General features: G+C 48.7%; 2 protein-coding genes and 1 long non-coding RNA gene across 20 annotated transcripts in view; 2 read left to right on the forward strand and 1 right to left on the reverse strand.

Moving 5' to 3' along the window:
- Positions 1 to 4: 4 nt before the first annotated feature.
- On the reverse strand, positions 5 to 26,415 carry LOC311440626 (uncharacterized protein). 3 transcript variants are annotated; one of them, XM_084527765.1, is made up of 2 exons: positions 26,005 to 26,415; positions 5 to 1,028 (listed from the first exon to the last, which is right to left on the reverse strand). In XM_084527765.1, the coding sequence occupies exons 1-2, from the start codon at positions 26,402 to 26,404 to the stop codon at positions 505 to 507; spliced, it is 924 nt and encodes a 307-aa protein (XP_084383891.1). In that variant the 5' UTR covers positions 26,405 to 26,415; the 3' UTR covers positions 5 to 504. The 3 variants fall into 3 exon arrangements, 1 of the variants encoding a protein (XP_084383891.1); XR_014695491.1 differs by lacking the exon at positions 5 to 1,028 and adding an exon at positions 7,237 to 10,329 and having other exon boundaries at positions 26,005 to 26,279; XR_014695492.1 differs by lacking the exon at positions 5 to 1,028 and adding an exon at positions 22,549 to 24,061 and having other exon boundaries at positions 26,005 to 26,279.
- On the forward strand, positions 7,034 to 23,131 carry LOC311440632. Of its 3 annotated transcripts, none has more exons than XR_014695494.1 (4): positions 7,034 to 7,238; positions 16,060 to 16,140; positions 21,662 to 21,722; positions 22,574 to 23,131. It is a non-coding gene; the product is annotated as an uncharacterized lncRNA (long non-coding RNA). The 3 variants fall into 3 exon arrangements; XR_014695496.1 differs by adding an exon at positions 21,267 to 21,340 and having other exon boundaries at positions 7,053 to 7,238; positions 21,662 to 23,131; XR_014695495.1 differs by having other exon boundaries at positions 7,035 to 7,238; positions 21,662 to 23,131.
- Positions 24,907 to 27,243, forward strand: part of PTPRF (protein tyrosine phosphatase receptor type F) — a 364,428-nt gene continuing 362,091 nt past the window's right edge. For 12 of the 14 annotated variants that reach the window (XM_084527745.1, XM_084527755.1, XM_084527746.1 and 9 more), the window contains exon 1: positions 25,242 to 25,318. The gene's annotated coding sequence lies outside the window, so the exon portion shown is untranslated. Of the gene's footprint in view, positions 25,044 to 25,241; positions 25,319 to 27,243 lie in introns of those variants that run through there. The other 2 variants (XM_084527751.1, XM_084527753.1) reach the window with 2 other exon arrangements.

Below are 27,243 nucleotides of genomic sequence, written 5' to 3' on the forward strand. Positions count from 1 at the left end.
TTTTTTTTTTATTGGTTTATTTTTTTTAAAAGAAGCAAATGAGGGGAGCAAAAGGAAAATCCACAAATGATTAGATGGACAAAATGTGGATGGGCAAAAGAGAGGGAGGGTGGGTGGAAAGATCTCAGGCTCAGGTTTTGAAAAGTGAAACTAGCTGAGGAAAGCTTTCATTGGAACTAAGCAAAATGGGGACAAGACTGGGATTTTTGATGTTTTTTGTTTGTTTGTTTGTTTTTGTTTTTGTTTTTTTGTCTCCTTATTGGGCACCAGCTAGAGCCTCAGTGGGAGCATGTCACTGTGTCACTGGGGTGGTGCTGCTGCTTCTGTTTGGGAAATGCTTCGCTAGGGAGATCCAGGACCTGTTCAAGGCAGCCGTGGGTGAGAGGAAAGCCCAAGCAGCCTGAAGGAGGTGGCTCACCACAACAGGGCTCTGCATGAGGGTTTCTGGGTCTGCACGGGCAGGGAAATGAGTCTGTGATGAGAAGAGGAAACTTTGAGGAAGAACTAGAGAGGGAATAAGCAGAGTGTGTCAGAGCTGACTCTAAAAGCGAGGGAATAAGCAGGAGGAAGGAGAGGTTCTTGTGCGTGACGGCAGTTGTGATGTGGCTGGCAGAGCAGGGGCCTGGTGGGATGCTGTGCCACGGAAATACCGTCGGGGAACCGCGTGGAGGCACCGCGGGGAGGAGCGGCGTGCCAGCCACCCCCATGCAGGCATGCCGGGGGGAGAAGCAAGCAGAGTCCTGGAGATGACAGCAAAGGAACGAGGTCATCTGAGGCGAAGAGGGCCCTGGAGCAAAGCCAGGGCTGATCCAAATGCCCGCTTGTGCCTGGGAATCGCAAGAACGTCACCAAAAGAGATGGGGAGTGAGGAGCAGTTGCAGGTGTTTTCCATTGCTCCTGGCTCTGCAGGTCCTGGGTCCACGTCCTCCAGTGCCACCGTGGCAGCCATGAAGAGCTTTCATGTGGGGATGAGGACCTGGTGCCCATCTCAGGGCGTGTGTGAGGTTCCACAGCAGCAGGAAAAAAAACTGAACAAGTTTAGAAGCAGAGCTCATTTCTATTCATCATTAATTGCCATGCAGATCAGTGGATGCACACGTGATGGGCTTAAACCTTAAAGCTCAAACGCAGGGTTTTTGAAAACTTAGTGACTCATTAATAACAGACAGGCTTGTATGTGGAATATCATTAGGTAAATGAGTTACGGAGCACCAGGAGGAGCTGCCACGGCCTGTGCCTTGGCCAGAGGCCCCTGGGCTGCAGCTTGCCCTGGGCAGAGGGGCGGCCGAGCAGCTGCAGGTGCGCACAGGCTCTGAATCCCCCACCACAGGACAAGCAGCTACTTACACTGTGTCGTTCCGAGCACAAAATGCTGAAAGATGGGGAAAAGCAAGTAGATATAAGACATTTTCTGACAGGTGGAAATCCCTGTTTGCTAAGTTTTGTTGAAGGCACAAGGCAAGAATCATGTATTTAGTCAAACATACCACAAATAAAGCAGAAAATAATTGTCTCTGTGGACACGCTCCCATGCCATGATGCCTCTTGCAAAGAGGGCTGCCTGTGCCCTGCATATATCAGTGGGGTGAACCTTTCCAGGGGGGCAAATATGCTCAAACAGGCAATGCAACTTCCATGGGCAAAAACTGAGAAACGTGTGTGCATCCTCTAGAAGTCAGCAGTACTGCCTAAACCCCATGGAACCGACCTGGGACTACACATATGTGGGGTTACTTGCCTTCAGGCGCTGAAGGCGACAGTTGCAACATGTTTTAATGCCTTTATCCAAAACCTTGTGGGATATGAGCAGCAGGCGATGGGTGTTTGGGCAAGAGGCTGCCTCCTGCACTGGAGGGGAAGTGTCAAGCAGTCACCTGGGGTTGGGAAAAGGCAAAAAACATCTCCAAAATCACCACTCCAAGGCAACGCATGGTGCTACAGATGAGAGAATTAATCAGGAGCCTATACACTGCAAACACTGCTTCACATTTAGGATATAAAAAAGAATAATAACAGACAACACCGTTTGTCTTTAAACAAACACCAGGTAATACATTCTCAACAATTATATCCAGATGCACCACTTGAGAACCTCTCCTAATTGTGAAATTAGAAATATTTTTACTGCAAATGCCAAGGGATGACATGTAGGGAGATATTCAGCCGGCACCATTCCATGCTCTTTGCCACAGTTGAGTTCCACTTTCCTTTAAAGGTTGTCATTTACATTAAAAAAAATAAATAAATAAATCAGCTGCCAAGTAGGCAAAGCATTCCCTGTAACAGACCCAGCCTGGGGGCGTTCTCAGGTATCTGGTTGGGCTGGGGCTGGCTGGAAAGGGAACATGGCACTGAACTCAAACAAGGGGTTACTTTGATGAACTCTCCACAGGAAAAAATCCCACTTCTACGGGGTACAGTAAAAATGTGGCATAATACAGAAAATCTGGGAGTTATTGAAAGGATAAGGAATTTCAGATGGAGCTAATTCTATGTCTGTCATTGAAAAGCCAGCTTAAGGAGGGAGATGCTTTGGTTTACATTATTTAAATGCAGCTGCAACACGTGAGCACTGCTCTGTGAAAGCCCCGCATGACAGGCGCGTTCTCAGGAAAAGGAAGAAAAATCACTGTGAAATGAAGGGCATTTTCTTCAGTGAATAAACTGTGAAGAGACGAGCTTAAATCTAACTTCAACAAGATCTTTAATATGCTGTTTAGGTGTTTTAAGGGGATGAGAATGCCCTTTGATATTAGTCCTGCTCCTGAGATATTTTACACAGTAATTGCCTACGTCTTTAAGGCACGATGTATTGAAACTATGGTGACTGCTGTTTTAAATTGGGCAATGGCTCCGGGAAAGGAGAACGGGAGACCCAGGCAAGAGCTGCAGCGAGTGCAGCAGGCACTTCAGAATGAACTTTAAAAGGTCAAAATTTGGTCTAGCAGAATTACCTGTACCAGCTCCGAGCTGAGCTAAGACGGCTTTGTTGCCAATTTAGATAAAACAGAAGCAATAATTAGAATGTCTAGCCTCCAGGATATAAAGCAGATCTACAGAGATTTATGAAAACAATATACTGTTTGGCAATATCCATTCCGAAATCTATGGCCGGCGTTTCCTCAGGAGAGCAGCGCTGCAGTCCGAAATTGCCTGGCATCACGCAGGCAGACAAGCGAGCGCCGAGAAGGCAGAGCCGCGGTGACGGGGATGCTGCCAGCACGCCGGGGGACGCTGCCAGCAGGCCTGGGATGTCAGCCGGTACTGGGAGAGCTCGGCACAGCCAAATGCAAAATACCAAGGGTCTGGCACATGCACAGCTGGCTTTGCAGAGCCTGCCTAGCACAAGCCCTGTCCTGTCGCCTGCACCGCAGCAAAAGGGATTAAAGCAGGCGGTGGAGTATTCCTTCCTTAGGAAATCTGCAGTTGCTTAAGCCAAGAGAAAAAGCACTGCGGGGTGTCCTGGGGGAGCAGCCCTGCTCCAGGCTGGGTGGGAGCACGGGGTGCTTGGGCTGGTCCCTCTGTAACCACAGTCACCTGCAGCTGCTGCTGTCAGCACCTGAACCTGGCCTCCCACGCTCCACAGGTGAGCAGGATGCACAGAGGGCTTCACTTAAAAGACTCGACTTCGGGATGTGCTAGGCACCAAGTCCTTCCTACAGTTAAATGAGTGTCTGAAACACTGCTGGAGTCCTGACATGCCTGTGCTGGAGGTGTAGGCCAGGTGCTCTGCTGTGGTTCTGTCCTGCTGCTCTGCACCTCGCAGAACCAAGCCCACAGTGACCAGCAGAAAAGAGTGAAGGCAGGAGGACAGCCCAAGCACCCAGCGAGGGCACAGAGGTGGCCAGGCCTTCACCCACACACCTCCACCATGCGATCCAGGGCCCGCAGGTTGGTGCCATGTCCTCAGTCTGTCCCTGCTCGGCTGCAAGCAGCCATCGGGCCATGTCACTTGTGGGCCATGACCATGGGACACCCTGTGGGAGCGCTGCACTCAAAGCTCCTGGGCCCCAAGCCTGGCTTCCCATGAGCAACTCACAGGTAGCCCACTGGTATACATGGCAGACAAGGAATGCATGGTTAGAAACCTAAAAAAAAAAAAAAAAAAAAAAAAAAAAAAAAAAAAAAACCACAAACCTGCATCAGAATTACAGGAGAGAGCGAAGATATGAGAAATAAGAAAACAGCCCATAAACGTGGGCAGAACCGTGACCTATTCATTTAATCTATCAAAAATATAAACACGCCGGATCCACATGAAGGCGAGCAGGTGACAAAGCGATGCATACCTGTAATATACAGTATGTGCTTGAATTGTGCATTTTAAACATCCTCCATGGGGACAGCTTTGCTCTAGTCACGCCGCAGTGTTTGTGCATTAATATTTTTATTTAAAAACAGGAACAGAAGGGCAGAGGAATTGGTGAATAAATTCGAGTCCTGCAGCAACTGAAGGCTGAGCTGGGCCGACTCCAGGGTGGCTTGGGCTGGAGAGATCTATTCTAGCTTAGTTTCAGTAATGATAATGAAGAAATTGGGGATTCTTGTGCAGGAAGCAGAGGATTTATGAGAGAGCAGCTGGAGAGGCCAAGAGCAAAGGATAAACACGGAGATGGTAAAAGAGTATCTGACAAAACTCAACCCACATACTGTAAATCTGCAGGTCCAGACACAGCACACTGGAGAATTTTAAAAGAAATCTCTGAAGACTATCTTGAAAAATAATCTTCCCTTCATCACGAGAGTTATCTGGGGCCTGGGAAAGGCCAAATGTGCATCCCATTACAGGAAAGATTGAGAAGATGGAGCAGGAGTCTGCCGCCCACCTCCCCACAGCTCTGGCAGGCAAGTTTCAAACTGATTTTTTTTCTCATCCCTAGTCTCCTCCTTCCCTGCTTCTCCTTGTTACTGTCTCACCGAGCTGGCAGCCTCTGCCCAGGGCTCCACACAGCTGCGGGGAGCTCAGGGATCAGGAAGCCTGCTTGCAGCAGGCGCTTTTTTCCTGCATACACAAATATGCTTCAGATCTTCCAGTGTGTCAGGAGCAGGTATGTCTGCACTCCACCTTTGCTTTTGCACATGGACCCTTTATTTTCCAAAATAAGAAGGTAGCTTGGTGCAAGTGGGGAATGGGGAAATAATCCATAGCCTTTTTAAGTGCACTCCCCTGGAAATAAGAATTTCAATAACCTCCATTCTCAGGTACCCCACTGAGCTGCTGTGCCTCTCGTTCCCCCTCTGGGAAGCAGATGCATCGCGCTCCCCAGCCCTTCCTTGTTTTGGGAAGGGAACAAGATGTGAGAGAGCTGCTGTGATCTGAGGAACAGAAGCTGAGAGAGGTTTATATAGCACTGTAAAGCAGCATAAACTTTAGTGAGGATGGGGAAGCTTCTCTTTGCCCAGCTCCTTCCTGCACACAGCTCACACCAGGGATGCATCCCAAAGAGCTTGCAAGTGGAGCACACAAAAACTTGGTAATTAGGAAGACAATGCAGGATGCACCTTGAACCTTGCAAGCAGCTTGCATTTTTGGGATTTCTGAAGTAATCAGGGCTGCTTTGTAATCAGTGGCTGCAAGGCACCCAACTGCATGCTCTAGGCAACCCAAAGGGTTACTCTGCACCCTGTACAGGTGTGGATGCACTTTCTCTGAGCCACCCCACCTCCAGCTGTTACAATAAATCCTCTTCCCTTCCTGAGAAGGCTGTCCCCCATGTGCAGCCAGCTTCTCAGCTGCCTGCGTGGCTGTTATCCTTGGAGGAGTTCTTGTTGTCGTGTTATAACAAAGTTTTCTTAACAACTGGATGAAAATTCTATAGTTACACAGAATTTGGTGTGGGCTAGGAATTGGTTGATGAGTCACAGTCTCAGATAGTAGCCAGAAAAATGGAACTTCAAAATTGGGAACAATTTTAGTGACATTACCACAGGAGACAGGACCGGCACCTGTATTTAAGGTTTCATTAAACGGAGAAGGAATTAACACCATTCATACCAGCGTCACCAGCGGGCACCCGGCACAGACTGGGACAAATCCGAAGCAGCCTGGAAATATTTCAGCCATGGGCTGAATGCAGCAAGACACAGCAGCCTGTGACCTCGGAGAGAGAAAAGAAATAGCTCAGATATCTGGAAAGCAGTGAGATGGAGGCTAACAGGTGAGAGCCAAGCTAATACCACATAATCTTGCAGTTTAACAGCTCTGAGTAGAGCTGACGCCATTCAGCTGCAAAAGCTGGGAAGAGTGCTGGTTGTGTGGCTGCTGGCAGTGCTGCTGGTGTGTTTGCCCTCCCTGTCCCTCACCCCGCTCTGTCCCCACCTGCCTGGGGTGCCAGCTGTGCCCCAGCCATGGGGACAGAACCCTCTGGCTCAGGGCTTTTCCCTCCTGGAAGGGCCCAGGCGGCAGAGTGGTGGGCAGCACGGTGCGTACTTGTCCGTGGGTAAAATACAAAAAATATCCCTCAAGGTTTTGGAGGAACAGAGGTATGCCATAGGAATGAGACCAGGACTAAACCACATGCTCATGAAAGACTGAAGGAACCAACGTTTTATGAATTAGCAATGTTGAGAGCCAGAGGAGATGCAGTCTCGGTCTATAAATACCTTCAAGGTAACAATATAAATGAAGGAAGGGAATTCATCCAGAGCCTCGGAAGATGGCCTCAGCAGAAGGACCAGCCTGCAGCCAAGGCAGGGAGGAGGAGGCTGGGCGCAAGAAGCCCCCAGCAGCCAGCACTGGCAGCAGGGTGCTGGGCTCCAGGTGAGGCCATGAGGAGCTACCTGTGATGTGCTGCTGCCAGCCTGCTCCTCACACGCTGCTAAGCTGCTGGCAGATGGAAGGCAGAGCAAAGTTTGGAGCTCTGGTTCGTCTACAAGGCAACACTGGGCGCTGCAACCTGGCCACGTTGCCACCTGTCCCCGCAGCCAGGCCACAGCAGCTACCTGGAGGCTTGGGTCCCACCACCACGTCCATAAAACCAGAGTGTGTTCTGGTTAGTGCGTCCTCAAGGACAAATGCAGTATCTGGTGCTGCCACACAGTGGTGAAGAGGCAGTTCAGAAGGCAACATCTGCAACCGTGGAGGATCTTCAGAGCCTGAGACAACCCTAGGCTGACCCCAGGGGACAACTGGGAAGGAGCTGTGGGGAGCTGGCAGGCACAGCCCCAATTTAAAGCTCTGCGGTGACCAACCTGACTCTTCCCTGGTGGACACGATTCCCTGCATGGTGCTCCTGAAGGTATGCTCTCCTTTCCACTATTGGTGCTGGGGATTTGTCCCTCATTGTAGCAGTATCACCATGAGGAACACATCAGTATTATTTGTTAAAGCAAATAATACTTTGATTTCAGCACAGAATTTCTGTTTATATCCTCTCATGTCACCCAAACCAAGTAGCCTCCCATGCTGGGCCTCACAGGTTTGACAGACTCACAAGCTCTTTTCAGGTCTCTGGGGTTAATGCAGCTGCCTTGCTCTGGGCTACTTCACCCAACGAGACCCTTGGGACAGGAGCATGGACGCTTTGCTATGAGTTACTGTGCAGATGGGGTGTGCTAATGGCACTGATGGCAGCCTGGGTCCCCACAGCTGCCTTTACCTCCCTCAGTGCCACCTTCTCCTTGCACGGCTCGGAGGCCTCCAGCAGGGACCCTGATGAGATCCACCCTTGACACATGAGCTCCTGACCAGGCCAAATGCACTCATTTTGAGATTCTGGACAGGGCCAAATGAAACACAGGACTCCATTTGCCTGTGGTCTGAATGACTCCTGAAATAATACTTGTCCTTCCAGGGTGTACTTACTGTGGTATTTCCTGCTCGTATTGCTGAGGTTCGCAGCTCTTTTGTATTATTTATCTCTCCTCACTGGCGCTTACAACACCCTGAGCTTTGGGATGAGCTGCGTTCACAGTGTGCTATTAATACTCCATTGCAGATCATTACTATAGATGTTAATTAATACTCTAAGTATTAGCCCTGTGGCAACCTGCTGGAAACTCCATACATCTCAGCAGGCCGTAGCTCACTGGTGCTCGCTGCTCAGCCTGCCGGCATCCCACTTCCCCCATCTACGCCAGTCTCAAGTAACTTCTGAACTGAGGCAATAGCTGAGCTGTAGGTGAGCCCACCATCCGGTGGCTAGGAAATGTGATCAAAAGAAATAATCCCGTCAAAGGAAATAATATTTTTTACATGTTATGAATTTGAAAATAATAAATAAAATGTTATATCACATATATAAACCATTATTATTATGTATAACAACAAAGCAGCTGCACTAGAGCCAAGCACAGGGGCCAGCATTTGGGTTCTCCATTTCTACACCCTGAGTTTCTCCAGCTCTTGTGGCCCCAATCCAGGCTGGCAGCTCCTGTGCAGGCGATCCTCCGCCAAGACCCGCGAGTCCTTCTCAGAGAGGCTGCTTCCAAAGTCCTCGTTCCCCGTTTGCAGCCATCCTTCTTTGCTTTCAGATAAATGAGTTTACTATTGCTCATACTAAAACAGATATTGTTTGCCTGCTCTTGTGTTATACACAGCAGTCTGGATTGCTGAGTAAATGACTCCTTGCTGTTTATCACCTGTGACGCCAGGAAGGGTGGCTGTGGGGTAACAGCCGCGGCTCCTGGCAGGCGGAGTGCTGGTCCGTGCCAGTTGGAGGGACCTTCTTCCCCAGAGCAGGAAACTGGCAGCACAAGCACTCGCTTTCCTCCCTCACCACCCACTTACCCTCAGCAGGCTGGCAAATACCATTTGCTGGGTTCCCTAGCTCCATCGCGGGCGCACAGGTTTCTCAAGACATCTTTACAAAAATCTGGAAGCAGAGGGTGAGTAGTGAGATGACACAGTCTGAAGATGATATGAAATCATTCAAGTGACTGAAATGAAGCTAAACACAACTACAGCTGATTGCAAAGAGAGGAGGGTGATCACATAATACCAAGTGAGTGAATCTTTAAATGGCAAATGAAATTCAGTGTTTGTAGCTGCAAGATAATACGCAGGGGGGAAAATAACCTGAACTCTACACATAAAATCATGGACTCTTAGAGAGCTGCTACCACCAGGAAAGGGGTTGTGGACTCACTGCAGAAGATTCCCTGGAAACCACTCAGCGTTGGTCTATGAAGTGAATCTAGTAATGAGAATTATTGAGAAACTTTGCCCTCTTAATCCACCCTCAGCCATGTCTTGAATACTGCAGCCTGTACTAGTTCCTTCCCTCTTCTTCATTTGCCTTCCCTCCTTACTTAAAGATCATGTCAATGTATTGGAAGAGATATGAAAGCTGGCATTATCAGTGTAGTCACCAGAAATCTGGAAAAGAAAGAGGGTGAATGGCGAAGTGACAAAATTTGTTGATAGTATTATTCAAGGCTAAAGGACAAGAACTCACCGTGAAGAGATTAGAAGGATCTTACAATTCAGAATGACTGGACAATAAAATGTCATTAAAATCAATGTAGATATCTGCAAAGGGATGTAATGGGAATACACAAATCTAATTTCAAACACATGTTGGGCTCTGAGTTGACTGTTACCACACAGAGAAAAGATCTCAAGGTTATCACAGAGAAACGTCTGGAAATGTCATGCCTGTGTTCAGCAGAGATCAGAAAAGCAAGGAGAATGGTTGTGGGAGGAATACAGACCAAAACAGAAAACAGCATGAGGTCACCATAAAACCCATGTGCCACGTGTGCTGGGTGCAGTTCTGGTCTTCTGTCTGGAAAAGCAGAAAGAAGAACTGGAAGCGAGCGGAGCAGAGCACCAAGGAGCACAAGTGTTCACGAATACAGCAACAACTGAAAGGCTTAGGACGCCTAACCTGGACTGACACAGCTGTGCTGGAGGTTTATAAAATCCTGAGTAGTCTTGAAAAGATGAATTGGGATTTACTGCCTGTTGCCTCTTGCAATAAAAGAAGCTGGGGCCATGACAAAAGTAACCAGATGGAAGTTCAACACCAAGTGAAGGAGATACTCCTTTAGAGGAGAAGCAGACAAGCTGAGGAACTTGCTTCCAGAGGATGCTGAGCACCCTGAAAGATGACAGGGTTCAAGAAGTGACTGAGCAGATTAATCAAATAAAATTCTATCACAAACTGAAAACAAACTTACCTTTTCTGGCTTAGAAAAACCCTGGGTTGTGACTGATGGCAGCAGGGAAGAGAGGCCAGGAAGGCACCTGCTGTTGTTCTCTGATTTTAGCACAATCCTCCATAACCTTCTTGGGGTCTGTGAGAGCAACAACTCATGGAACAGCCGTGCAAGGGAAGATTAGGATTATGTACTCTGTTAAAGACAGCGCTGAGGAGATACAGTAGAAGCCTGTAAAATCAGAAATGATATAAGGAAAGTAATCAAAGATAAACTATACACTATTTCACACTGCACAGGAACTGGCAAGCTCCCAGCTGAAATGGGTCATAGGTGTAAAACCAACAACAGGAAATACTTTTCTTCACAATATATATAATATACATAAATATATATACTTTAAAAGTTGTGCCACAAAATACTGCAGAGCATAAACGGGCTTAGAATGGGATTAGACAAATTCATGAAGGATAGGCACATTTGTGGCTATGAAGCACAATCTTGTGGCTGCAAATTTTCTTTTAGAAGCTGAGAAGTGCCATTGTGTTGCAGCTCCAGCTAATGCCTCCCTGGCCCGAGTGACTGAACACACATTCTTAGATTTCTGTAAGCTGTATAACATTCTACATACATATTATAAAAAGTATTAAGTGTAAGCTTATGGTTTCTAGTATATTCTTAGCCTTTGATAGAGAATGCAAATGCTATTTTAGGGCATACTGTGAAGAAGGCACTTTGCCAACACAAGCCTTTGGTGCAGGCTGTCTTCTTTCCTCTATCAGGGCTTTCTGCATTCCAGTATTTCCACAATTTTTGTGTCATCTAGAGACGTAACAATTAACAATTTATACTTTCTTCTTCATCACTGTTAAAACTTTCCAACTGTGCGTGGCCAGGAACTGATCCCTTAGGGCTCTCTAGTCACATCTCTTGTAAGTAATCTTCGTTTACCATTACACTGCCAAACCTCTGTCAAAACTGTCGAGGAACCACCATCCAATTCGCTTAATCTTTAGCATGTTTATATGTATTTTTCTAATTTGTTAAGGAGAATGTTTGGCATTAGTCAATTAGAAGCCTTGCTCTAGATGGTATTAATAAACTATTGCTTTTTTAATTGAACTTGTTGGCTATTCAGAAATTATATCAAATTAGCTTGGAATTTTCCATAAACTCAGACAGGATGAGTTCTATTTTCCAGTTTTAATTCTTTACTAAAATGCTGCTTTATTGACTTGATTCTTTTGTTGTGGCTAGTTGTCAGGGTATGGACAACTACCATTGTGTATCTTCTTAAATACTCAAACAGTGTCAGTTTTGTAACAGATCCCTGAACTTTTCTTAGTTCCCAAACTTCTTGAAAATCAACAGCAATCATCTGGATAATTTCCTGGCTGGCTCCTACAAAATTCTCGGATGCAAACTATCTAAGCTACAGATTTGAAAATGGTGCTATGCAATGCCTTCCATGATCAACGAGAGTTAATTATGTCTCACCATCATTTAACACGACAATGTCATCTATCTTTTTCTCTGAAGACGGAGGATGATGATTTATAAAAAATTATGCTTTCACAATTTCCTCATTTCTAGTAATAGAGCAATATTACCGCTAGGATTGTTTTCATTCCAAATACACTTACAAAAAAAAGGTTTTAAAAATTAATTATGTTAGGCATGGCTTTCTAGTCTCATCCTGACTGATTCTCCTTTTAAAAAATGATGAAGATTAGTCAGGATTTTGGGTTCTTCTGTACTGATTCTTAAATTTGTTTGGCTTGCAGTTATCTTCCAACATTGAAAAATACTGCTCAACCCAAGCTGAAATGATAATTTGAAACAAATATGAAATTGAGAAAAATATGCAAATGAGTCAGTGCTGGTGAGAGCTTTCTCCCACTTCAGACCGTGGGTCTGATTTCCAATTCCTCTCTGAAATTCTCCCTATCATATTAAAAAACTGTGTATCTAGTTTAGTAAATTCATCAGTCAGTTCTGGAAATGGATTCGGGGAAGGGCGAATTTAGACATAGATAGGCATCCAAGTGTTGTCCCTGTGGGAGATAAACAGCAGGGTCGAGGCAGATGGGCATGGCTGTGAAAGAGATCAGAAATGGAGCCAAGCAGGAGGTGGACACCTCAAAGGCTGTGCTCTAAACTAGAGACACGAGGAAGTCTGCAGCAGTCAGAAAGGCAAATGCAGAGCTGGGAGATGCTGGAGGACGTGGAGATGGGCCACGGCTCCCTGAGGAAGTGGGAGCCCAGCAGCCACGGTACCCAGTGTCCTCAACATGTGGAGCCATCCATCATGCCATGGCTGGAATGCGTCTTACATCTCATTCACCCTCTTTCAGTTGCTCGCAATTTCCTTACACAAATTCTTCTGGATCTCAAATCTTAGCCCAGATGACATTTTTAAGCCTCTCAGCAGATCTATCCTGCCATTTTGCATTTTGCCTTGGCATAAAAACCCCACAGACATGTCATGCAGCTTTCCGTCATAAAATTTTGCAGAGGCATAACAAATTGTGTTAGAAGGAAATAGCTCAGTCAGTTCAAATTAAGGCGTTCTGTATTTTTAATACTGATGACCTAAAGATTTTAAATTTTCAGGTAACTTGAGTATTCAAGAAATGGAATTTATTAGCCTCTATATAATATTGATGATAGATTTGGTTTTCCTCTCAGTCAAGTTAGTACATTAAATAATATTGATGCTTATCATTCTGAAGATAGTCTTAGAAATTTTGTCTATGAAATTAGTAGAAATTTTGCTATTGACTTCGATGGGCTCAAGGTTTTACCCATAGCAATTAGCAGTCATTCTACTGTATAACATGGCTCCCTGAAGGTCTGCAGAGCTTGGCGTAATTGTAACAGATTGTGTAATCAGGCTGGCAGGACATGCAACCAGAAAGGAGAGCCATGGCTCCCCCACTTTTTTTTTCTTTTTTTTTTTTTTTTTTAATTTTAAAATAAGATATTTCACTACAGGAAGAGTAAATGTAAATGATTGCATTTTAGTTACAAATGTCTAAAATGTAAGCTAATGATTAGGATGAGTTACAGAAGAGGAGTCAACAAAACATCATGTTTGAAAATATTTACAAGTAATATTTCCTCTCTAATGAGGGAGAAGTGATGTTCAGCTGAGGCTGCCAGGCCATTCTTTAGTATAAGTGAAGTATTCTCTCTAAAGACAGAAAAAAGAGAGAGAGAGGGTGGGGAGAGACAGAGTGAGCCCTGTGAGTACAAGATGAAGCCAGCCTGAAGTCAGAATTCACTTTAGCTTTGCAAGCACTATTCAGAAAACCATTGCCAAGGTCGCCAAGCCCCAGATCCACTTCGCTTCCCCTTAAGATTGTTTGCAAAGTTGCTAGAATTCTTAACACTTGTTTTTCTTTCTCTCAAACGCTTCAGTGCCCCGGGTTTAAAGTGAACGTGCACCCAGCCCTGGCTTGCCTCCGGCTCCCACAGCCGCCAGCTGCCCCTGGGCAGTCCGCTGGAATTGGGCAGCATCCCCAAAAACCAGCAAACCCAGTGCATGCACACTGGTGGGCATGCAAGAAGAGGCCTGGGGAAGGAGAGGCAGCAGATGGGACATTTAATTCAGGGAACTAACTAATTTAAATCTTTCAGGGAGTTTGTTATTATTGCCAGAGTGTTAAGAATGTGTTTTCTTTCCCCACGCGCATAAAACGCAATGTCCCTGCTCTGAAAATCTCCGAGAATAAAACATTTTGCAACGATCTAGAATGAAGAGAAAAAGAAGTCCAGAGTGCTTTGATGATATATTTTAAGAATACTATTATTTATATATTTTGCAGATTTATATAAATAATCATAAATGTGCAGTTGGTGTAGGTCTCTTGGGTAAAGGCAAAAGCAGGCAGATTTATAAAATGGGTTTATGTGCCAGGGTGATTGTAATGGCTCCTTCTGTCAGGTAAACACATAATTAGGATGTTTTCAAATAAATGTATTATGCACATGATTGAAGCCAATCCCGGCTGCAGTATAAATATTATGCTTTTTTTTTTAAGTTGTATAATTACATATCTACCCATGGAGCTCCTCGCCTGATAGGCATCTATTTATGCAACACCACACTGTGGCGTTTCCACAGGTGCTGTAGCAGATACTTGCTGAACACGCAGACTGGCTGATTTTTAAACTGCAGTATCTCAGCTTTCTCTCAAAATACCAGTTCTGCCTCAACCCCTTTTTGCCTAATTGCTTCTTAGATTTATTGTTTAATTAAAACCGTTCCTGGGTTATACAAACAACAAATCCCACTAATGCGTGTTTTTCCTACATACAAATTATTTTCAGAGGGGTGATGTATCTTCACGTTCTGAAAGGATTACTTCCTTCCTGGCTGGGCTGTCGCAGCCCAGTGCAGCCTCGTGGTGAAGGCTGTAAGGTGAAGGTTTTGATGGGAGCATGACAAAGCTTCATCTGTAGAGTCAGAATGGCAGCACTAAATGTCATTGGAAAGACTGATGCACTCTTCCAGCCGACGCCAAGCAAACTCTCAGAGCATTTTCGTACAGTCTCACGGAATGCCTGGTCATGCACCAGGGGAAGCGCTAACAAGATGTGAGGGACATGCTGAACGAGGAGGCACCCCGAGGGGATGTTGAGGGACCTCTAGCCCCTCTTGGTGGCAAGACTTTCCTCAAGGGAACATGCAGGGAGGACGGCGAGAGCCTGGGACAAGCCATGACACTGCTCATGTTCCCTGTGGCCTGCTCTGAGCTCCTGCAGACAGCCTGAGTACTGCTCATAGACGTCTCCCCCCAGCCTGCACATCTGCAGCCTGGCTTCAGAGCCAAGTTTTTGGCTTCTATGCCTGCATGCCTCTCTTGGACAATACACAAATGTCTGCTGAAGCCCCTGCACCTGCAGAGCGTCCCAGGCAGATGCTCGAGTTTCAGCAGCACAACTCTGCCCCTCTGAGAAAAATGGTGTTTGGATAGAAACTTGTGTTTGGATGCTTATAGAAGAAACACTGAAAGAAATAGAAAGCTTTCCTGCAAAGAGCATATGCTGCAGCTTCCTGAAACAAGAACCCAGCTCTTGCGAGGATTCTGGCAGTCTCTAGCCTTTCAATATTAAAGGGCTCTCTAGCAGATTAGAGCAGCATAATAAAAGCTAATAAAGATGAAACTGGACAAATGCAGACTAGAAATTAAGACACACATTTTTAACAATAGAATTAAATCACTGAAACGGGCTCCAAAGGGATGTGGTAAATGTACCTGAAGCTGCAGCCCACTGAGCAGGCTGGCAGGTGGGACTGGGATGGCTGGGAGGGGACAGCCAGGTTTGGGGACGTGCCATGCTGGAGCTGGTGGCTAGGGAGGGCGGTGGGATGTGGGGATGCTACGAGCAGCAGGCTGGAGGTGCCATGCAGTCACCTGCAGTAAGGTTTGTGCTTCCCATGAGCTTCTGTTCTTCCCTTGTCCATGTTCAGCTCACGTCCCTTGGTGTGGGACCTTACTCCAGCCTGTCTGCTCCCAGGCACTGTAGCAGTCCCTCTCCCTGCTCAGGGACTGGGAGAATGGAGGAGGGAGAGGAATCGCTCTCTGGCACAGAGGTTCTCTCTGCTTTTGTCTCTCTGATGCAATGGATAGAAAGATCAAGTATATCCCCAGCTAACCCCGGTACCGGCTGCGTTGTGCCCCACTGGTAATGCAAACAGCTGCATGAATTTACAGCTGTGTTACATGGCCAGAGCAGATCACAGCAACCAGGGCGAGCATTGCATTTGGTCATACAGCTGGAAGTACTGACACACATTTTAACCTGTGGAAGCCTTTTAAATTTGAACTAGGCACAAAGCAACTCCGTTTAGGCTCCTTGCTAGGCTCCTTGCTGCTGCAAGCATGTGCAAGGTGTGCACGAGGGAAAACTCTTTGTGGCTAAACCTTGCCTTTTTTTTTTTTTTCTTTTTTGCAGATTAGTTTTAATCCAGAACTGTCCCGTGGTTTGGTTTACAGTGCAGCCCCTAATGTCAGTGCTATGGATAATAAATATCAGGTAAGAATACAATGACATGTCTGTTTCTTTTGGTGGATTTGGTGGAGTTTCCCACTTTTTCTGGATTCAGCTGTATGCAAAGCAAATATCACAAAAATGATATAGAATATCACAAGTGACTCTCTTTGGATGGACACCCCCTTCATCAGGCTTGTCTCAGTGGGAGCTGCAGGCCCCAGGTCCTGGGGAAGGCTGCAAGGGTGGGAGGAAGCTGCAGAAGAGAAGGGTCTTCTTGCCCCACATTCACAGCAAAACAGAGCAGCTGAAGCTTGCTGGTCTGCCCTTCTTTGCAGCACTGCTTTCATCTGTTCACATCGCTCTAAGCCAGCCCCTAAGACAGCATGGGATGTATGGAGAGCCACAGGAATGCCCGAGGGAACTTACTTGTAGAACTGTATTAAAGATCACTTTGTATTTTATGAGATTTTGAGCAGAGGTTTTGTTTTCTGAATGCCAAGATGAACTGATTAAGAATTTAGGGTTCTTTGCTTGCTTTTTGAAAATCACCTGTTTTATTACACCTCTCTTCCTGGAAAGCTGTTCCTTTTGTGTTCAGCTCAGAACTGGCGGGAGGATGGGGAGAGTCACCAGTGAAACCAAATGTGAATCTGATGACCACACTGTTTTTTTTCCTTCAGTGTCTTTTCTAAAGTGGAGTTCTCACTGTAATTAAAATTACAAAGTAGAAATGAGAGAGAGAGAAAACAAACAAACAAAAAAAGCCAACTCTCCAAGCAGCTAGCTTCCTGCTAATATTCCATGGAAGAAAAGTAAAAAAAAGATACACAGGCCTATAGTTTTTCGGGTTTTGTGAATCTTGGGGAGTACCTTGAATAGCATCAATTAAGATTTTGGGGAGGGAGGAGCACAGAACTGCTTGAAGTGGGCCAGAGCAGGCATCCATGCAGCCCCACATCCTGCAGCTAGCCCTGGTCAGTGGTGTATGATGCAGAGGAAGGTGTCTAAACTGGCAAGAGCCCTGCGGCCGTGCTGCTCCCAGCCTGACCACTAAGAGTTAAGGACTGACTTGCACCCAAAAGCTGAAGAAGGAATACTGCTGGATGGGTTTAGTCATTATACATGACAACACCAAATATCCTTGGTATCAGAGGAATGCGGTGCACAGATAACATAAAAATTGTGAAAGTCTTCAACATGTCAACAGAGCACACTTAGGGGATAAAAGAATGAAGATTGTGGGTGACACCCCCAGCCTCTCAGCCACAGCCAAGTCTCACAAACTGAAACATCACCAAAACACAACAAAGCCGCAGCACAGCAGGGCCAACGCTCCTTCTTGAGAGAGAATGGAGAAGGAGAACAAATCACGGAGCCAAGCATCCGTCACATCACTTCATGCATGACTGAGAGGTGCTCAGATACCATAGTGGGGAGCCCAGGCCAGGAACCTGCACAAGGCAGATCTGGCAAGTGCTGGGCTTAAGTTGTTAAAAAGACTTGCAGATGGGAGAATGCAGGGCAGAGAAATAGAGGTGTGGATGAGCTCAGTGCCTGTGTTTGGAAGTTTGGCTCCAAAGTGGTCTGAGCAAGGAGCGCGTGGGGCTGCTGAGGGTGGCGGGTCCCCAGGGGTGGCCCAGCTCCGAGCCCTGTTGGGGCACGGCCAGGAAGGTGCAGCAGCTGGTCAGGTTTGCTGAGCACACCCAGCCCTTCAGTTTCGGAGAAATGCCAGCTGAAGGTGCTTTTAAAAACAAAACTGCTCTGTAATATTCACGGAGTGGCTGCAGGAGCCAACTCTCCCCACTTTGAACAGCTCTGCAGGAACTCTTTATCCCCAAATTTGAACAAAGTCTGCACTGTGTTTATTGCCTGCTCCTCACCCACTTTATTACTCTGACTTAAACCTGTAGACGGTTGTCTTCAAAGTCGGGACGCACTTTCCAGGAACAGGTTTCCACATCCATTGCTCAGAACATAATAATTGGGAACAGTGTTTAGATAAAAACATTAGCATTATCACCACAAAAGTAATTGTTATGCTAATGGGCTGCATCTTTCTGTTGGAACCGTGCTGGAAAGGTTAGTTAAATTTAAACAAAATTTATTCCTTGAAATTCGGACTATTTCTGATAGGGAAAGCTATAACCACCCTGATGCACAAAACAGCCCTTGCAGCTGATGTCTGAAGTGCTTAGAAGACTGCACCTGTTATTCTAACAGAGGTGACCTCTGAAACAAGAAAGCCATTCTATATAAACACCAAGCTAAGTGACTTTCCCCATGTCTCCTCAAATAACACCCAAATATCTTTTCTTGTCAAAATCTTGCACTTGTCCCATTGTATACACAGTAAATCATGACAACCAGTGACTTATTTGAAGGCTGGAGCCCAAAGCAAGAGGTGCTGGTGCTGAAAGAAGTTTAACCAGTCACCAGCCTCTAAAATATTAAGCCATAAAATACAACTCTATTTTTACAAAAGTGGTTTTAAATGACCTGTCAAAACAGCTGGTTCCTGCTGGCTGCTTTTTTTTTTTTTTTTTTTTTTTTTTTTTCCAAGGGGTGGCAGAAGGAATGAATTAAAGGAAAACAAAATCATTAGGGGATAGCTTCAGTTTACTTTTGTAATATATGCATGTTTTGTGTTAGAGTAGCAAAATTCTGGGAAGCATTTACCTCCTGTTGAAGCTTATGAGATTAAGTGTGGTATATCCCTTGTGCTGGCCTGTTCCCAGGCCGAGCCCTGCCCTGTGAGTGCTGTGACGATTCGTCATGCAGAGGGGAGGAGGAAGGCTGCCTCGCGTGCATCCCCACCATCACGGGTGTTTGGGTGTTTGTCGCAGCCCCGCCACGCTGTGTACTGCCACAGCAGCTGTGGCATCCCCACACTGTTCGTGTGTTGGGTGCTAAAGCTGGGGCTTTGCACAGAGCTGGGGTGCTGAGCTTCACATGGAGAAAATGCGCTGCTGGCTGTAAGAAGAGCAGGTACAGTGCAGCTGTGAAATTTGACTTCTGCCAAGTTCACGGCTGCCCGTAGCACTGGCCAACTCTGGCGCCTAAAATACTTAACCCAGGAAATCCCAGCTTGCACATACGTTGTTGGGCAGCCCCCAAAATCCCTCCTCTGTGCCTTTACTGTGGAAGACTGCAGTGCCCAAATTCTTCTGCTCGATTTCTTTGTAGACCTCATAGGTAGAGTGGAGCCACAGTAACTGTGCTGTGCCTGGGGGGTTCCTGCCACTTCTCAAATCCAGCCTGCCCATCTGCATCCCAAAGTCCGAGGTTAGCTGACAGGAACAATACTTAATTTCCATTGCCATTTCAGGGTCCCAGCTCTCACAGTCTGTGGTAGGAAAATAGGACCCCCCATATGCAGTACCTCAAAAATTCCAGACCTGGGCTTCTAAATTAAAAAGAAAAGTAATCACAGCAATCACATCAGCTCCTTTTGTGATATAAAAGTTGACCCAATGTATTTTTTCCTGTTTACCTCTGTTCCCTATTGCAACAGAGCTGCGATCAGGGTGATCCTTCCCTCAGCTACACTCACAGGTCTTCCGATTGCCTCTCTCTCATGTGGCTGCTGTCACAGGGTGCTGCTGCACCCACGACCCAGGGCAGAATCCATCTTGCAATCAGACCTGAAGTTGATGATACATCTGAAGGAAAGCCCTAGCTTCGCAATCCGATAAAATATTAAAAGCTGGTAAGAGGCGGAGTGCTCTGCCTGAGTAAGCAGACATTTGGGCAGAATCGTTTTTTTTGGTGCAGAAGAGTATTTTGGGATCCTTCCCTTGCTTTAATATGAAGCATTCTGTATTACTTATCTGCTCTTTGGTTGTGAGCTGAAAATTTGAGGTGGATTTTTATTGCAGAAGAGGGTGTGGAAAAGCTTAGTCAGCACAAAAGTTTAACTTCGCTAACAAGGTCTATAAATTTGCCGCAAGGATAAGGCAATGCCACTCCCTTTCCTGTCTAAATGCTTATAAGGACAAACATTTAATCAAGACCCACTCTTCTACACAGGAGCTGTGTTAGTGGCATTCTGCATCTCATGTTTAAAACCCCAAATTTTAAAACAGAAGTGTTTTTAAGGTCTCTGAACATAGTTTCTACTATTTTGTTAATTGCCTCATGGCTCCTTTTAAAATGCTTTGTTCTGAAGACAAATCAGCATGTTCTGAAAACTAAATATAAAAGAGTAAATGGACTAAAAATGAATAATAATAATAAAAAAGACTTGGGCTGAAATTTAGTTCTTTTGCATTTAGTGCTTTTACTAGTGTGAAAATGAGGATTTCCTGACAAGGCTGAAATTAAGCAAGAGTTTTGATCAAATGTCATGAATCACCCCGACATTGCTCAGGGAAAAAAAAGGAAAATATGCTTCCTCCTCACAGCAGTCCCCAAAGCCCGGTCACTTTGCAGGTCTAGGCCTGGCTGCTATTGCTGCTGCTGAATGACTTGGAGCTGAGTGAGAACCAGTCCCTTCCTTCCTGGGCTGCTGTGATCTGAAAGCTTCTGCTTGGATTTTCCCTCCCACGTTGCCATGATCTGAAAGCTTCTGCTTTAATTTGCATGGACCTGTAATTTTCCCTGGGCACTGACCGGGATCTTAAAAAAATGTTGGAGACGAACTGTCCTCTGGCACATGGCACTGGGGCAGGATGCTGATCTCATTTCTCTGCTCTGCCACAGGCTCTGGTGTTACATTAGCTAAGTCAATTAGCTTCTGCCTGCATCTGGTTTTCATCTTTAAAAGGGGGACAGTGGCAATTTCCTACCTCACGGCAATCCTGTGAGGATAGATATATCAGCTTGGGAAATGCTCCGATACTTGTGCGATCAGTGCTTGGACACTTCTTGTTCAGGCTGTGTTCTGGAGTGCCCATGGCCTGCAGCCTGGTGAGGGGTCAGTGCTGAGGGCCACCAGAGCAGCCCTTGGACAGGCTGAGCACAGAGGCTGTTGCAGCCATGGCCACAAATCATGTTCTCACAGACCTGACAAGAACGGAAAGAAACGTATGACAAACTGTCAGGAAATAGAGAGGAGCAGAGACCACTCCAGCAGTGAGCTTAACCAAAAGTCCTATGCCATTCTCTTTAACTTACAAGCACATGATGTATTTTAGTGACTTAAGCTGCTCTTTCCATTACCATTTATTTAGGGTTAGAGAAAGACTGAACTGGTATCGCTGGGGCATGGACACATGGAGATCATGCTGCAAAGAATTACTCATCTGTAAGTCTGCTTTTCTGAACAAATCAGTGTCCTCCTGCTTTTGGGAAGTGTCTCCCGTAAGCCGGTTGCCATTTGCACTCCCAGGCTTTGGCTCTCAGCAGAAGCAGGAGGTCACCTCAATTCCTCCCTCGGTGGCCAGCACTCCCAGGGCCTTCCTCTACCATGTTTTATTTGGTCAGGAGCAGAATTTTTGCCAGGAACCAGCTGTCAGGCTGTGTGCTTTTCTTCCTTCTTTTTCAATAAACTTACCTTTCTAGTTTGTTATGATAAGGAGGAGGTAAATGAAGTACAGGAGTTATTACTTATGCTATGTCTTGGCAGGATCTCTAAGGCATCCATCAAGAAGGGAGCTTCACTGGGCTAAGCACTACACAATGCCACGGTAAGAGAGCACACACATCCTGCCCATGTCCCTGCAGACAGCTGGGACAAACACTGAAGGAAGGAAAAAGCAATTGCATTGACTTTACAGAAAGGTAACTGAGGAGCAGAAAACTCGCAGGGCTCGACCAGTCCCGCTGGCTGGTGGCTGAGCCAGGAAGCAGAAATACACACCACTTTGGCATTGTGGCTGCACTTTTATTAGTCTTTTATTTCTTCAACCAAGTGCAATCTGTAGCAAAGCAAAATTAAGGGTAAGTTGTTATCCTCAGCTGAAAGGCTTCACAGGCCAGACACCTAGTGCTGCAGAAGAGAAAACATCAGTGTACCCCTCTTAGGCAGCAGCTCCTTCAATCAGAGAAAAACAGAAATGGGCAAGACAGATATTTTTTTATTTGGAGCAAAACAGAGAATTCTAATAACCCTGTCTTACAAAGGAAATGAAAGAGTCTTGGGGGTAATATTGAAAAAATGGTGGGCAGTCAGAGTCAAGGCCATATGGTCCTCAAGCTGTGCTGTCAAGCCGATCTACAGATGGAGATGTATTATCTTACACTAGCGCAAAGTTGAGCATTGCAGCAGGCACTTGTGAAACAGACCAGAAGACCTGACAATACAATTGACAATTACTATAAAATCAGGTGAGAAAAAGTCATCAGCCAGAATTGTCCCTCTAAGAAAAAATAGTTGGAGAAAGGATGAGCTTCCTCCAGGCTCTGCAGCTTATAGGTTCCATCCAAAATATTTAGCGAGTTTAGCAACACCTGAAATGAGAAGGGAAGTTGTTCTGACAAGTCTTAAAAAATTCAGAATCCTGGTCTTTTGATTTTATACTAATTTATTATGTTAAAGGTGAGCAAAAGCCATCCCACAGTATCTACACACCAGCCTGTTATCAAGTGGCACACATGACAAGAATATGGGTGTGTGCGTTTGCTCTGAAGATCTGATCAAAGGGAAGGAAGAGCTGCTGAGAGCTTAGCCATGAGCAGTGACCTCCAAGCCAGGTACTGCGAATGCACACCGGGACTTTGCCTTCCGAACAGCTTGCCTCTGGAACGGCTGGGTTGGCTGCAGTCACAAGACGTGAAACAACGGGGTGCTACCCATAGGCTGGTGGACACTGTACTCTGTACACCCCCATCAGCTCTGGTGGCAACATGCCAACGTATCCTGTAGCAAGCAAACTGCTTAGGTAGGTGCCTTTGCTTTCAGCTACGGCGCCTTGCCGCTACAAATCCTTGAACAGGTAAAGGGGTGACTGACTGGCAGTCCTGTGCTCGGTGGATCACTAGGTACTAGTGCCTCCTGGGCTTACATTATTAATTGTCTTCCAAGTTTTTACGTCATAGGGGTGTGAAGTGTGCAAAGGAATAATAAAGATTTTTGGGTGGTAGCTGTATGTGAAAACTCTGTTTCATGATGCTGATGATTAATAGCTTACACCCATGGGACAATCATTTACTTGCAAGTCTTGGCTAGAAGCTCCAGGGCACCAAAAGTTTATGAGGCAGCTCTGTGTCAGTCACATGAATCTAGATTTGTAAATGTGCTTAGGAACCTGCATTAGGAACCTGTCCAAAAGTATCTATATCTATCCCACAAATTAGATCAACTTTTCAGTGTCTCCTCTCATAAGCTGCTAGTCATCTGACAAGATTAGCAAAGGAGCATTAAACCCCAAACCTTCTATTTTTCATGCAAACTTCAAAAGCCTGTTGCTTCCACCTCAAACGGAGAGGGGCTGGGCTGATGTGACCCCCTCGCCGACAGGGCTGCGGTGGGAGCTGAGGGTCTGGATTCCCACTTGCAGCTCTGTGAACCGCTCGGCAGCGAGGATCTCCCAGCTTCCCCGTGGTCTTGTGCTCTGAAGCATCCTGAAGCACATCCAGATTTTAATACAGAGCCGAACCCATGGGCACTTTGGCAGTGCTGCGTGGCGCCGTGCCAGCAACACTTACGCTAAGCTCCGCAGCCTCGCGGTGGCATGCACAGAAGGGCTGTTCTGCAGCAACGTTTGGATGCCGAGCAGGGAGGGAAGTGCCTCAGAACCAAAGGCTTTCTGTGTCAGGGCTGCTCGCCGTGCGGCAGAGGTGCAAGGCTGGCTGTGGGTGCTGGGTTTAGGGCAGAGCGGAGTGATGCATGCCGCCCTGAACTCGTGGTGTCATTGTCAGGAACCTGAAGCTCTGTGCTCCTCTGAGGACAAGGGGACAACGCCAGGGTGCAGGAGGAGCCGCGCTAACTCCGTGAGCAGCTCCTCGGCTCCTGGCACCACCCTGGGTGAGAGGACAAGGGCGAAACATCCCAGAGAAACACAGCTGCCAGGCATGGGAAGGAATCCTGGAGACCACAGAGGGAAAAAATTAACATGCCGTGGGAAACGCCTGAGCCGTCCAAGTGCAGTGTGTGGAGGAGAGCGGCAGCGGCAGGGTGAAAATGCCGAGCCAGGAGCCGGGCGGGGATAGTGCCTGCTGTGGTGATAGTGCCTGCTGTGGTGATAGTGCCTGCTGTGGTGATAGTGCCTGCTGTGGTGCAACACCAGCACCCAGGGAGGGTTGGGTGATGAGCCACAGAGCACCAAACACCTGGCGGATCAGCCCTCCAGCCCTCTGAGCAGGCCGCACGACGCCCGCCTCAGCTCCACCAAGCTGAGGATAAAAGCATTTTATAAAAAAAAAATAAAATAAAAAAAAATCAAGGGCCACGGGCAACGAGGGCGGCCGAGGGAAGCGCGCTGCGAGCGGGCGGGCTGAAACAATTCCCAAGTGCCGGCTGCTGAACGAAACGCGGCCGAAATGAACCCAAATCGCAACAGGTCTCGGGCCGGCGTTCACCTGCCGGGGGTGCGGGGCTGGAAGGGGGGAGCGGGGGGCACAGAGGGGCCCGGGGGCCGCTGCTCCCCGCCGCCCACAGAGGGCAGCGGCGGCCGCCCGGGGTCGCGCTGCTCCCCTCGGAGCCGGCCCCGAGCCATCGCCGCCCGCCCCCGGACCCCCCCTCGGTCCCCCCTCGCTCCCCCTGCCCGGCCCGGGCCCCCCCGGCTCCTTCCTGAGGCGCCAGCCCCGGGCCGCGGCCGCTCCCTCCCCGTGCCCGTCCCCGCCCCGCCGCCCCCGCCCACACCTGGCCGGGGCGGGCCGTGCCGTGCCGTGCCCGCCGGCTGCGGGGCCGACTCGGCGGGCGGGCGGGGACGAGGAGGAGGAGGAGGAGGAGGAGGACGAGGAGGAGGCGGCGGCGCGGTGCAGGCCGTGAGGGGAGCGGGGCCGGCCGGGAGCAGCGCCTCTCGCCTGGCCGCGGGGCCGAGCGCGGCAGCGGGGCCCCGGCTCAGGTGAGGCGGCGGGCGGCAGGTGGCGGTGCTGCCGGGGCTGCCGGTGCCGGTGGCGGGGCTGGGGCTGGGGCTGGGGCTGGCGGCGGGGCGGGCGCGGCGGCGGCGGGGCGGGCGCGGTGCGCGGTGCGCGGCCCCGGCGGGGGCGGGCTGGCGGCGGCGGCGCGCACGGAGCGCGGTCCCGCTGCTCGGCGGCGGAGGAGGGAGCGGAGCGGGGCCGGCGGGGAGCGGGCGGCTTCTGGGAGGCAGCATGCGGGCGGCGGAGCCCCGGAGCCCCGGTAAGTGGCTCGGCCGCGGCGCTTTTCCCCTGCAGCCCCCCCCAGCCCCGTGTAACCCTCCCGAAACTCCGCCGCCTGTTGAGCCCCGCGCCCCGGCACCCCCGAGCGGCGGGGCTGCCCCCGGGGGGGGGCTACCGGGCGGTACCGGACCCCCCCCAAACCCCTTTTTCCCCGCCCGCTGGGTACGGAGGGGGCAGCCCGGTTCCGCGGGGCACCTGCCGGGGCTGGGGGGGGGGACGGGGACGTGGGGCTCGGTGTCCCGGTGGGAGCCCCCCGGGGGTGTCCCGGGGCCGTGAGCGGAGGGGGGGTGCCGGGGGGGGCTCGGCGGCGTTTCCCCGGTTGCCGTTTTGCGCTCGGAGGAGGGAGGGCGCCGAAGCGGGGGGCACCGGGGGGGGCTCCTCGTGGCCCCGGGGGGGGGGGGGGGCGAGCGGCCGCCGGGGGGAGCGCCCGGGTGGCGAGAACAAAGGGGCCCGGGCGGGGGGCGGGCGGGGGGGGCTCCGCCGTGCGGACCCCAAAATGAGGCTGGGGGGGGCCCAACCTTAGTGCTACCCCCCCCTCCCCGCGGCCCCTCCGCTCCCCCGGGGGCTGCAGCCGGGCTCCGCAACCTGTTGGGCCGGGCGGCGGCAGCGCCGTGTGTGTGTGTGTGTGGGGGGGGGGGGGGGGGGGAAACTCCGCCGCACACCCACCTGGAGGAGCCTCGGGAGCCCGGCACGGGGTCCAGCCGGTGGGAGGGAGGCTCGCCGTGCCCGCAGACAAAGATCTGTTGCCGCGGAGCTCCGCGCCCGCAGGGATGTGCTCCTGCTCCCGGCAGACTGACTGGGGCAGCTGCGGGAGCGGCGCGGGGCTGGGGGCCCTGGGGGGGCCCTGGGGGGGCCCTGGGGGTGTCGCCGGGTGGAGTTGCCGTGTCAGGGTCCGGTGGAAAGGTTCTGGCATCGAGCGCGGGATTGAGCTGTAAAAAGTGATCGAGGCTGAGGGCGAAGGGTAGCCGGAGCGCCGGCTGTAAGTTACGCGGAGCGATGGCTGGTTTAGAGGTCCCTGACGGCGGCTAACTTGAGCAGGGGTGGTGAGCAAATACAGTTTCCTCATCCTGCTTGTATAACCACCTTTGTTAATTTTTCAAAGTAAATGTTAAGAGAAACGACAAATTTAATTTGAGATTACAAAGGTCCTCGGATGCAAATGACTTTATCTCTGTCTGGTTACTGCACGGTTGTTCCTAGGCTGCCCCTGTGGCTTTAGAAGCAGCTTTCCCTTTGCTTTTTTCTTTTTTTTATTATTTTTTTTTTATTTTTTTTTTTTTTTTTTATGGAGAGCAGGCTGCTCTCCATACAGTAATGCAGGAAATGCTCGGCTCACAACAAGAGTTTTATGGAGGGAGCAAGTGTACTTTAGTCCTGGCTTTATTATTTCTGCCGTGGGGCTGAGGACGCACGTCGAAGTGCATGACCAGCAGCCTGCCCTTCGTGAGCAAGAAGTAAAATCTGCACGGCAAAACAGCCCGTTTGGGGCCTGGGGGGGGACACACACACACGTGGTGTGCAAATATCGAACTTCTCAGGTTGTGCCGTGAGCCCACCATCTTAACGTGCACGTTTCTTCGCATACGTCACTGGCACGTGTCCTGCTCATTGAAATAGGATGCGGCATGACTGCAGGCGCGAAGGGGTTAAAGCAGTTTGTGGCCAAAGAGTTAACGCGTTGCTTCAGCTCAAGAGATTTTTTTATAATTCAGCTTAGTTACAAATATTGCCATCTGCCCTTTTCTTTGCATGTGCGTGTCTGTAAGTATATCTTGGAGAAATAAATACTGGTTGGGGCTGTTAGCAAAATAGTAGAAGCCATAGATAATGTTTTATTGTCACACATGTTGGCAATGAAAATGTCGGTGTCCAGAAAATCCAAGTAGAAACCTTCCACCCTGTGTC

Source organism: Aythya ferina (genome assembly GCF_964211825.1).
Source record: "Aythya ferina genome assembly, chromosome: 8".
NCBI lineage: Eukaryota > Metazoa > Chordata > Aves > Anseriformes > Anatidae > Aythya > Aythya ferina.

Bases quoted from the DNA above. Each gene is read 5' to 3' on its own strand.
- LOC311440626 (XM_084527765.1), bottom strand. From the start codon at position 26,404: ATGAGGAAACTGTATTTGCTCACCACCCCTGCTCAAGTTAGCCGCCGT. The intron at 1,029-26,004 runs GTGGGTGTGCGG...AAACTTGTTCAG, and splicing joins GGCTCCCGAGGCTCCTCCAG to TTTTTTTTCCTGCTGCTGTG.